We start from the raw sequence: 12,332 nt of genomic DNA, 5'->3' as shown, positions 1-12,332 counted from the left end.
AAATTATTTTTCTTATCACTTTCCTTTCAAGCACTTTAAATGTTTGTTACCGTGAGTTCCAAAATTCACTTTTCTCTTTCATACATACAGTTACATCTGTAGATGTTTTGTCGTTAGATCTGATACAGTACCTTAAGGTTGACAGTGGCTGGCTTAGAGAACACAGGGTGCTCATTCCTCTCATAAATGTGCTCAAGGCGAAGGAGGAAAGAATGAGCCTTCCATGGTTCTAGTGTTAGGATGTGAACATTCTCTGGCAGCTCTTGGTTCAGACCAGAGAACTGCAAATAGACAAAAGAAGTTACTCATGCTTGTTTCCTACAAATGGCAACTTGAAACCTTTCTGTTCCAAATTAACCCTCCTACTGGCAATTCTTGGAATATGTATGGATTATGCATGAGCTGTTTTGTAACTGAATATACTTACAAGGAAGACTTACGTGCCCAGGACAAGAAGTAGAATGTTCAATAATAAATATTTTGCATTATGAAATCTCTTAAGAATTACGTTCCAGGAAACCATTCTTTATGTAGCGGGCCTTACAGAATTCTTACATCCCAAGCACAATCTGCCTTAGCTTATTCAGTTCAGTGGCAGGAAAGGGGTTAGACAAATTTACATCATTTACTTCTTTTGTTTTAACTGTCAATTCACTTCCAATTTATGTTCGTGTTTATAGCTTCTGGTGGTTTTCTTGCTCTGACATTAGTGCAGAACACCTTATTGGCTCATCCACCTGTCTGTCACCTTTTTCTAGAAACTAGGCAACCCCCATGAGCTTTGACCATTTCTGAAGCACAATGTTGCAACAATGTAAAGTGAGATTTTTGTTGAAACATTGCTGCAACAGTGTGAAGCAAGGTAATTGTTGGAACTCAACTTTGTGAACAATAATAATAATTTGAACACACAGTTACAACAATGCAAAACATGGGTAAGTCACTGGATAATTGTTGCAACAATTATCTTGGATAAAATTATTACAAAGATCCTGATACCATTGTTGCATTTATTCCCTCTAACAAATAGAGCACCACTACCCACATACTTTTTTAACAGTTTGCCTTAGAGCTTTTCTGGCAGACACAAAAATTCACCATTCAACATTGTTTCTTCTGGTAAACTGCTGAAATGATTCACGTACTTCCCATACCACCAGCAGCTCACAAACAATTTGGGAACCAAAACCCCAAGTTAAATAAGTAATATTAACAAATTTTCATATATTATACAATGTAAATGTATGCTGTTATAAAACAAGATTGCCAAGGCGTACACTATAAATTCCAAAGGTGTTCTTCACACATCACAATTGTTCATATCAGCAGAGCAATGGAAAAAGAAATGTTATTTTCATAGCACTTGATTTCCACAGTTAAGTTCTCTTTCATGTCAGAGGAAAAATGATTTGTGAAATACCATGAAACAGGATGTATGAAGGTCAAGTGAGCAGTTGAAAGAATAATAATGATTTGCAAATTTGAATTTGTCTGTGCTATGAGTATTAATGTAATTTCTTGCACATACAAATCAATTTCTTAATTTCATTCATCTTGTTCTTAACTCTGGTGGCAGAAAATCACAATGAAAAGGAATGTAAAGCAATGTCCATTGTTCACAGCTAATCAGAATAATGGAATGAATTATTCTACATGAAGTTTGTTAAGTATACAAAACAATGAAAAATGCTTCAAAAGTATATTTTAACTGAGTATGTACATATATTATGAAATAATTATTTTATAAAATGAGCCATTTTGGAGAAAACTAATGAAGTCAGAATTGAACTTCATGTGAAGTGTGGTTATGTTTGAAAGTAGGAATAAAAATCAAACCACTCAGTAGTTTCAGAACTGAAACTTGAAAACTCCACATAACATGTTCCTTTTATGAATTTTGTATAAGGAATGCACAAGAAGGGAAAACTTTAAATGAAAGCATGTCAGGTGGGAGACCAGACAATACAATTAGCAAAGAAGGGTTACATGGAGTGATAAAATTCATCAATGGCTTTGAAGAATGTAATCATCATCTTACCTCCATCTTATAGTGACTGACCCATTCTGTGAAGCTGATATTGTCAGCTGGAGTGAAGAAAAGCCATGGAGATAGCAACACTTGCTGTTGCAGACTGCGTGTTCTTTGGGCTGCAGTGCCAGAGGAAATATTTCCACCAGTAAGCCAGTGCTTTCCTATTGCAACGAGACCATGACCAAACGCAGTCTCATTGAGGGCCTCACTTACACCAAATGCATCATCATGCAACAGTCGGCGGTGGACCTGGAACATGTCGCATATTAGTTATTCCTATACAGGTATTGAAAGTACTCACCAGTGGTGTAGTGTATTTCACAGTTTCAAAAGGTTAGAGTTCTATATTGTTCATAAATACTCCCATTTCACATTGTGCATGTATGCACTGGGAGATCACTGCCCCAATAAAAAGTTTCATATCTGATTACTACACATGTCATCCAGTTATGATCTTTCAGTATTAGCTATTTTTAACTTATAGAGCAGAGCGCTCCTTTCGGAACTCCTCGGGGGGGTTGGTTGCGTTTTAAAATCTTGAGTAAGAAACTAAACCAACTTAAAACACTTGACCAACCTCCCCTTCGGGGGTGTTGGTTACGTTTTAAAATCTTGAGTAAGAAACTAAACCAACCCCCCGAATAGGGGGTTAAAAAACTTGACTAACCCCCTTTGGGGGGGGGGGGGGGTTAGTTTAGTGTCTTACTCAAGTCATTTGTTTACTCGGCATTGTTGTGTTGGTACAACAATGCCGAGTAAACAAATATAACGTAACATTGTTTGATGACGTCATTTTTTGACGACGACGAAATCACAAATTTTATAGTAGATACTATTAGATGTGTTTTTAACATGCCACTACATAAATTTCATATGTTGAATTAAAATAATTCCTAGAGTAATAATCATCACCAAATTAAAATATTTTGTGTGGTTACTATGGTGTTATTTTCAATTTTGCAAACAAATTACCCTTGTGGAAGCTGCATCTTCAAAGATCCTATATTGAACGGTATTAATGTTGCATGTTCACATAGCTGTCATGTTGGTAATGTTAATGATGGAGAGCTGCATTGTACCGAGAATCAGAGGCCTTCAGTGGCATGATTCTAATACCAAATTCTGAAAGAATTTGTCAACTAGTATTTGTTTTATGGAACTTTGCAACAGAACCCATTACAAAACTTCAAGGCCTCACAAGTTCATACTGATACTGTCGATGACAGGGCGTCAGAATATAATAATATGAGGAGCTACCAAATGGCATGACATTCACACCAATTTTCACAAAAGTCTGTGAATGTGTACAATATTTTGGTAACAGTACTGGGCAGGTGGAAGGTTAAACAGATACACACAAGCAGCTTATAGAAGGATATTTGTTCCTTTGGAAGTTTAAACACAGATTGTTCAATATTAAAGACTAATTACAAATTGTAAGACATTCATTCCTCTTCAAATATCGTGACATTTACCATGAGTTCCACCTCCCCATTATTAAGACTGGTGCCTCCCTGGGCTCTGTCTGTCAGAATGGAAAATTCCTTATCTCCATCTCTCAGTGTGATTCTAGATGTTACAGGGTAATAATTTGCTGATACAGGTTCCTTAATATTCACAGACCATGTCGGACGGAAGTTGCGTTTTCGTTCCAGCATCTCACGTCCATTAGAATCGGTGTAGAAAAGACCATCAGACAGCAAGTCTGATTTAAAACGACTTATTATTTCCTTTCCCACATTATCACTGAAATAACATATGAAATCACATTAGATGACAGGTTTCCTTTTGTTTCCATAGCTGCAAGCTTCTCTCTTAAGTTATGGGAATAAAGTTTGATTTCCTGAGTAGAGAGGGATACTGAGTAAATGCCATCCATCTCATCCAAACATCAAATGTCCATTCACTGACTACATGCAACTGACACTCACTTGCTTAAATTCTCCAAGACTCGTAAGATTTGAGGTTTTCACAGCGGTGAGTATGAAGATTTCTGTCTTCTGGGTTGTTGCGCTGTGTAGTCTGGTCGATGTTAACCAACGTTTCAGAGGTTAACATCGATCAGACTACACAGCGCAACAACCCAGAAGACAGAAATCTTCACTCCAAGACTCGGCCAGACTGACAGGTCTACAGAAGAGTTAATAAAACTGGAATAGAGGCTTTTAATCAGACATATATGATCTATGGGTTATTCTTAGTCAACTAGTCTCTAAAAGAGGTAAAACAGTCTCCAAGAAATGTTCTGTTTTAGGAGAGGGTCACAGCCCATCAGATACAGCATAAGGGAGGATAGCAACCAGTCAAGAGTCCATAGGAAAGATAACAAACAGCCAATAAGAGGGAGTTTAAGGTAGGGTCACTGTCAGTCCAATCAGTTATATCTAAGGAGTCGCACCAAGTGAAGTGTTACAGTTAATATGGAATTTGAAAACTCTAAGAGACTCTGAAGAGACTGCAGTACATCAGCTACTAATGCATGCTGGTAGTCACTTCCAACTAGAGCACTGTACACATGTGAGAGAAAAAATTAATGTTTTTAAAAAAGGGGATACAACTCTACTAACTCAACAGGGATTGGTCCAGCCAGCCATTCCATCTCCACATGATATGTATCTTCCTTGTAATAACGGACTACTTGACTCAACCAGTCTGACCACTTTATGTGTGTCTCATCCACAAGATCACCTGCAATGAACAACGTGCAATGTGACAAATAGAATCCTTGATAGATAATAACTTTTAGTGCACTTTTCCTGTATGGCTTACATGACTGTCTAATTACTAGTTTAGATAAAAAATTAAATTATGTACATGGTGTAGTAATTTCAGATAACAAAAATATTAAACTGAATGTCATGAATATATTTAAATGGATTTTTCTGACATTTTGCATATACTAGTAATCTTGTCTGATTGTACAGTAAATAATGACTTACCTTTGTAAGTACTTGATTTCTTTGTTGAGCTCACTGACAGTGCCTCAGATCCATTTGGCCTAAAGATGTAAGCTCCAGATGACCTGTTTACAAACTCTTTATTGTCCCCAATGTAGCCTTTGTAGTAGTAGAAATCCTGAGAGACAGAAAACTTAGTGCGATCCAGGACCATAGACTTCAATGAGCCAGTCTCCCAATCCAGCACAGCATTGAATTTCTGTTGACACAACAATGAACTGAATGACAACAAATGTTCATCTTGGAAAATGTCCTTTTATTCATTATCTCAAGAGGCAGATAGATAACAGGTTAGATCACAAGAAAAATATCCTGATAAAAAAGAAATGTCTTGATAAATGAAGCTTACCCAGACGTAATGCTTCGTAATTTATACAATTCAAAGAGAAACATTACTGATACTATAAATCCATAACTAACTAAATGACTCTGATGCAGATTCCTTCTTGAGAAGTTAGTAAAGACAGTCTCTGCCTTTTATGTGACCTGAAGGATCATTACCATGTTCAAAAGATCCTGCCATGCACAAGAAAATATTTCAATCTGGCCAGATTTTCATGACAATTTGAGTGATCCTTGGTGAAATATATCTAAATTTTGTCCACATGTGATCATATCCATACTTTAAAAAAAAAGTTTTTTGTATTAAATTTTTATGGATTCTTATGAAATTTAATATTTGGGCCTGATAACCCTTCTCACGCTATGTTTTTATAGGCTTCTCTAATGGCCTATTGTTGTTTCTTGGCTCTGCAACCCAGTTGTGGGTTTTTGCCGCCTCCTTTTCGAAGGTTTCTTGGCCTTTGAAGTGACCAGCCCACTGAGACTGCACAGTTTCTACTCAATCCTGATTTGACTGCCAGAGCCATCTAGCAGTTAATCAGGAGACTTGTGTGAGAAATGGCCTCTGAATTTTGCTTACAAAACATCTCCTTTATGCTCGTAAGGTTGTTTTACATGCCGTAAATCTATGACATGGGACCGCTGGTTTTACTTCCCCTCCAAAGGAAGTTGTGCTACGGATTTTTATCACCCCTAAAAATCCATTGACCTTCACCGGGTTTGGGTCCAGTGGCGAGCACGCTAACCACTAGTCCACTGAGGGTGACTCTAATGGCCTCTATTGTGTATTTTTTGTTACTTTAGGTTCTTTGTATTACTGTATTTTAAATGCATCTTATTTTTGTATGTATGACTGTAATTCTTATTAAGAAGACCTACAGACATCTTTTTCACTACCACTATCACTATATACACTATCACTGTTATAATTATTTTGGAAAGTTTGTCTTTCTGTATTCTGCTAGCAAGATTAATTACAGCTTCTTTATATTTTAAAATTCTGATTCTGTCTGTCTTTAATTCTTCCATAATGCCTTGTTTCTTATTACAGAATTGTAAAAGTATAATTTAGACCACATCTCACAAGTTTTTTAACATAACACTGCAGCAGTTTGACTCACCGTGTTACCAAGAATGACATCCCTCCCAGGATGAATCTTATACTTGCTGGTATGATGGATGTGATTGCTTCCGCTGATATAATAAGACCGGAACCCAAGTGGAGGGAGATCTTTGGCATAGAACACCAGCTCCATGGTTGCAGGACTCACTCGGCCTGGTATTTCTATGACAGGCTGTGGAATGGGCACCAGCTGAATCTTGAGTTGCTTCCCTGTTGGATCCTGGACTGTGTATGAGGCACCCGACACAGGAACACGCACATAATGTGAGACGCGGTGACTTAGTGGATTGTACACAGTCACTACAAACTGATTGGAGTAGTCCAAAATGTCACACTGACTGATGTTCAATAACAAGCATGATTTTATGGGGACAGCATCCACTCTGGAAACCTCAGACTGCTTCTTATTTGCAATAAGTTTGCTGGAAAAGAAGAGTACATATTAACTGACATCATACCAGTAAGACAGTACTGAACAAACGACAGGCAAAATTTTAAGAAACAGCAATTCCTCAGGGAGCTTTCTGCACAATAAGCTTACTGAGAAAGAACAGTGATAAATTAACATCATACCAGTAACCTATGGACAAGTTTAATTGTGTTCACTGTTTTGGCTCCCTGGAATTATTATTTATTGTATTGTATTTAATTCAGTACTATAATTTTTATTATAAAATGAGCTCTGTCTCATTTATTGTGTTGCATTAGGTGACTGCGCTACCCTATTCAATCCATGTCCCTGATACAGACCGTGTAGTAGCACAACTTTAAATCAACCGCAGTTGCTCAGTGAGCCTTGAGTGCAGTAAGCTTAATGAGAAAGGATGGTCCCAAATGTACTCAGAGGGGACAAAGGCTTTTATTATCTTCTCTCAGTCTCTGCATCCATGCTTCTGTAAGTCAAGACATGATAATAGTGCATTGCCAGTAGTACTCATGTGACATGCAGAAAACAGAAACAGCAACTAAACATGTTTATGCAAATCCAAAAATGACATAAAACACTCATTACAGCAGAAATTATGAAAAGTTCTACTGTTTAAACTACTATGCTTAATGTAATTAAACTGATGGTTTAAAAAAACTAGTTAAATTGGGCTTCTAATGTATTAAAACAAATACAATTTAAAAATACATCTTTTTTGCATGCATCATGGGCAGTAACAACAGGCATTTCCTTCTAACTTTAAATTTAAACTGAACGAACATTCAATTCACACACAGTTAAGAATTCTAACACTCTGTACATTATATGGCACTGAAATACTTCCAATATTTTTTTTTAAATTACGTTCTGAATGCTGGAAATAACATGTCTGTACTGTGGAGTACAGCCACATCATGCTACAGATATTCTCTTCAGGCCATCATCATCCCACCATCTGGGAGAAACATAATCATACTCTAAGGAGTAGAGTAATTCCTTTCTCCTGTCTATGAAGCAGAAAGTTTTCGTTTTGTAACAGCAATACTTCAGCTGGATTGTCCCATTTCCTATAGCTGTAATTTCAATACTTCATTCATCTTATACTCTACTGCAGGGGTTCTCAACCTTTTTCCGCTGGCATACCACTAATTCTAATTTAACACATTAAATGTACCACTAACCAAATGCGTTCAGGGAAAACTTATTTATGTTAATATTATATTTTGATTTTCTTACTTAGTTCCCATATCACAGGTTGATAAACACTGCTCTACTGCATGCCAGTGGTTTTGTGAAATGTAAACCTGTGCTCAGTATTTTCATACTTTGAGTAAACATATATCCAGAGTACTTTGTTTCTAACTTTGCAATAATATAAAAATATCTGGTTGCTCTCCTTCACTCTCTCCAGCAGAGGATCTTCATAATGACCTTAATACAAACACTAAAATCTAGACAATTAATTAGGAAGTCATTAGTACTTTTAACATCATCACTGACACAAATACTTTGTCCCTCGACACTGCAAATATTTGTTTATACCAAAGAGAAGTACAGATATATGATTATAAATAATACCCTCTTGTCAGGAAAATGTTCAGTGACATGTTAAAAGAAGAGTTCACTGTAGCCCTTTAGTGATGAAAACAATGAAAATGTACCAGTACAGGGCAAGTCTAAATGATGTTCCCGATTGGAAAGCCATGCTACTCACGTTTAATGAAATTCAGATGCACAAAATTGGTACCGATGGAAAGAGAAACTCTCCAAGTTTTGTTTCATTACATCACAGGTGTTCAATGTGAACCCCCTTGGTAACTCGGCACACATCCAGCCTGTAGCCGAGTTCCTCCCAGACACGTTGCAGCATATCATGATCGATTGCTGCAATGGCTGCTGTGATATGCGCTCGCAGATCAAGCAAAGTCTGTGGTAAGGGTGGCACGAATACTCTATCTTTGATGAACCCCCACAGAAAAAATCACAGGGTGTCGGGTCCGGTGAACGTGGAAATCCAGGACACAAAAGGCTCCCCTGTCTTCGATGGCAGCCATTTTCTCTCATATAGCCCCTGGCGGCGAACAGTGTTACTACGCGGCCGCGAAGTAAACCAACATAAACTTGGAGATTTTCTCTTTCCATCGGTACCAATTTTGTGCATCTGAATTTCATTAAACGTCAGTAACATGTGTTTCAAATCTGCAACATCATTTAGACTTACCCTGTATATTGCCTTAAGTGGTTAAGTTATACTATCTACAATTATTACAATTTTCTGAACTAGAAAGTAATTTAAAATGCCAGCAGGAGCCAACCTCCATTCCATAAAGAGATAAACTAGATATATTCATCGCCCTGATGACGGAGGCAGTATGACCTCTGAAACGTTGGTTAACATCGAGTAGACTACACAGCGCAACAACCCAGAAGACAGAAACCTTCTAGATATACACATTTGTGTTTGAAGTAATATTATCTCATTTTTGTATGTTAAAATTCTTTGATCATTTGCATTTCTCTTCCTGATGTTTTAGTAGTACTTACATGTGAGTTTAGCCTTTTGAAGCTTTGCTCATATAAATACTATTTAAGAATCCAGTCCACACCACAAAGAAAACAACACTTCACCATTACAGAGATCAAATGGTTTATGCTGTTTAATGAAATAATTACTGTCTGCAGTGAGAATCATACAAAACAGAAATACTGCAGGGCTACTGTCTGTTAAAGGAGTAGATGATCCTTTCACTGAAAAATGTTTATCTTGACAGAGAACATTTAAAGAAATAAGCATGAAATTACATTATGAGTGCCATCTTTCTTAATGTCAAAATTCCTTACTTGATGGCTGCCTGTGCAATGATGCCACATTCCTCAAAACCTTCAAACAAGACACGAGCATAATCAGATGCCACTTTCTGACGCTCAGTGCCTGTGACAGCATCATGATGTTGCATGATGCCCATTGCCTCTCGCATTTTGTTGAGGTCCACCGAATCTTCAGGTCCTAGATCTGTCAACGAGTACAGCTGCTTGCAAATCTGCCAATCAGATCAAATAAGACTTGTTACAATGAACGTGTACACTACACAAGGGTGAATGGGATTGAATGCGCAATATGAAGTGTCTTCTATATTAATGTCAACTTAATCTGGCGATACACCCACTTTTCACTTCACATGCTTAAGAAACTGAGTCATGGCAATATAACTACAATTAATGCAAAGGAAGGACTATTAATAAAATCTACCTAGTTTAAGATGTGTTTAATGTGCTGACAGTCAAGAATAATCATTACAGCCTTTCGACCCATTAACCCTTTAAAGTCGAAGTTCATCTAAATATTTAATAATTCAGCCCATACTGCAAAGAAAACACAACTTTCACCATTACAAAAATCAGCTTGTTAATGCTGTTACAGAAATTAATCCCTGTTTACACTCAGAGTCACATGAAACCCATAAATACAAAATTAAGAATTACTGAATGTTGAAGCAGGTGTCATATATACTATATTTACTTCAAAGGGTTGTCAGCCACATCCCTTCAAGTACACACCTCTATGTGACTTAACCCTTTGATGACACAGGACAGTTAAAATGAACCTCACTGTGAAGCCAGAGAATATTTAAATATTTAGGCTCCATAAATATAATACTTTGGAAAAACTGTTTAAAATCAAACAGAAAATATGACTGTCCAACATGGCTCTGCAGGTAGCAGAATTTCATACCTCATAATATTACAGGAAGCCCTGAGATGGCAGCACAAGACTAATAATAAGCTGTTGCTTGATGAGGTGAAATGTAGCTCTTTTAGACCCAAAAAATTAGATTTACTGTCAGGCACAGAGCTCCATTCATACACCGAGCAGTAATGCTTTGTTTTGACTACAACACTGTCTCTAAAAAAATGCTATAAACAACAGATGCAGAGTAGAGCTGGTAAACTTTCTTCACTCATGACCACTACATATATAATCATAGAGCAAAAAAGTCTGAAATAAGCACATATATTTATATAAATATATACTAGGAACAAAAGCAAAGCCTTTTAAGAAAGATACATCATTACATTACATCAAAACAATACCAAATTTCATTTTGGTGTCTATTGCTTCACCATAACCACTATTTTATACAGAGCTCAAATTAAATGGCTAACCATACAAAAATTGACAGCATGAGAGAAACAACAAGACCTCATTAAGACCCACCATTTTCAATGCACTGAATAAAATAAATGGAAAAGTTATGAAAGCATCTATGCAGATCATTACTGTTACTAGCCTTTGCTAGCAACAAAATTAATGGCTGTATTCAGTGTAATATCTAAAATGTTGATTAGCTTTGTTAGCAATATATCTGTATCAGCAATTAATTAACATCAAGACCAAAGAAAGAAGGGGTAAAACTTGCAAAACTGAAAAATATATTTGTATCACATATTTAAGTGCACATATTTATTCTCTCGTTCATCGTTGTTACACTCGTTAGACACTGTTCTCTCCTCCAAATTCTATAGGTTGCACTCCGGAGAGATGGCTCTACAGCCAAAGAAACTTGTCTTAACACCGTCAGGAAATTACATTATGATATGTCCTCCAAGTAAACGTGGCGTACCTGTAGGAAGTTGTTGCCCACTCTTTCGAAGCGTTTAAGTGTTGGCCGTGATGTGTAGAACCCTGTCCAGTATGTGTGAGGATCACTTGCATAAGGGAAAAAATCATCTTGCTTGGTTGTCCAGGTTTGGCCAACGTCATGAACTGCCTTGACATAGCATGATGGTGTTGAGTAAAACACATTCACAGTGCTGTTATTTGACTGCTGAGCATTTACATACCTGCCAACATAAATAAATCTATTCAATACTATAAATTATATTACCCAGTTAAACACAGTTATCATAGTGCCTAAATTTTTAAAGAGCAAAACAATCTGTTCTACATGGATAATACAGAGCTTCTGCACACATTTAATAACACATAATTTCAATCTGTATTATCACACATTTGATAAAATATGACATTTTAAAACATATTTTCTGTCCACAATATGACTGGAATAGTTGTCTGACTTGAAAGATTTACAATGAGAATTACTAGCAAACTATTATTCTTCTCATGCTGATCCACTCCTATTTTACATGAAGCTGAAATCCATGTAGTGAATTTCAAGACCAGAGTAATCTGCACACTGAAACTGAATGTCAAAATTTCTCAAAAATTACTAATCATGGGTACATGGCATAAATTATACAACTGACTGTAGGCTATACATTTTATTCAAAACACATTTCTATGTGGTTCATGATGTGAATAAAAAGGTTTATACATGGCAAACCTGGAGATGTCACCAGAATCAATGACAAAATGTTCCCTTATACAGCAAGTAAATTGTTCCAATTCTAATTAACAACATGGATTAGAGTCCTTCCTGAGAAGCTAATTGG

The 12,332-nt window shown here is 36.7% G+C and overlaps 1 protein-coding gene and 1 long non-coding RNA gene across 3 annotated transcripts in view; one reads left to right on the top strand and one right to left on the bottom strand.

Moving 5' to 3' along the window:
* Positions 1 to 12,332, bottom strand: part of LManII (Lysosomal alpha-mannosidase II) — a 28,636-nt gene that overhangs the window by 732 nt on the left and 15,572 nt on the right. For both annotated transcript variants that reach the window (XM_022079177.2, XM_022079176.2), the window contains exons 8-15: positions 11,504 to 11,723; positions 9,723 to 9,922; positions 6,453 to 6,876; positions 4,972 to 5,188; positions 4,600 to 4,720; positions 3,508 to 3,778; positions 2,039 to 2,281; positions 132 to 281 (exon numbers count right to left, since the gene is read on the bottom strand). In XM_022079177.2, the coding sequence (XP_021934869.2) occupies positions 132 to 281; positions 2,039 to 2,281; positions 3,508 to 3,778; positions 4,600 to 4,720; positions 4,972 to 5,188; positions 6,453 to 6,876; positions 9,723 to 9,922; positions 11,504 to 11,723 (1,846 nt within the window). The remainder of the gene's footprint in view (positions 1 to 131; positions 282 to 2,038; positions 2,282 to 3,507; positions 3,779 to 4,599; positions 4,721 to 4,971; positions 5,189 to 6,452; positions 6,877 to 9,722; positions 9,923 to 11,503; positions 11,724 to 12,332) is intronic.
* On the top strand, positions 4,064 to 9,687 carry LOC110837261 (uncharacterized). The gene is made up of 2 exons (XR_002545630.2): positions 4,064 to 4,385; positions 6,383 to 9,687. It is a non-coding gene; the product is annotated as an uncharacterized LOC110837261 (long non-coding RNA).

This window comes from Zootermopsis nevadensis, unplaced genomic scaffold (assembly GCF_977971745.1).
Source record: "Zootermopsis nevadensis isolate Lab colony 2312 unplaced genomic scaffold, Znev_1.0 Znev_ptg000030l, whole genome shotgun sequence".
NCBI classification, from domain to species: Eukaryota; Metazoa; Arthropoda; class Insecta; order Blattodea; family Termopsidae; genus Zootermopsis; species Zootermopsis nevadensis.
The sequence above is the reverse complement of the archived record's forward strand: the minus strand, read 5'-3'. Positions and strand labels throughout refer to the sequence as shown.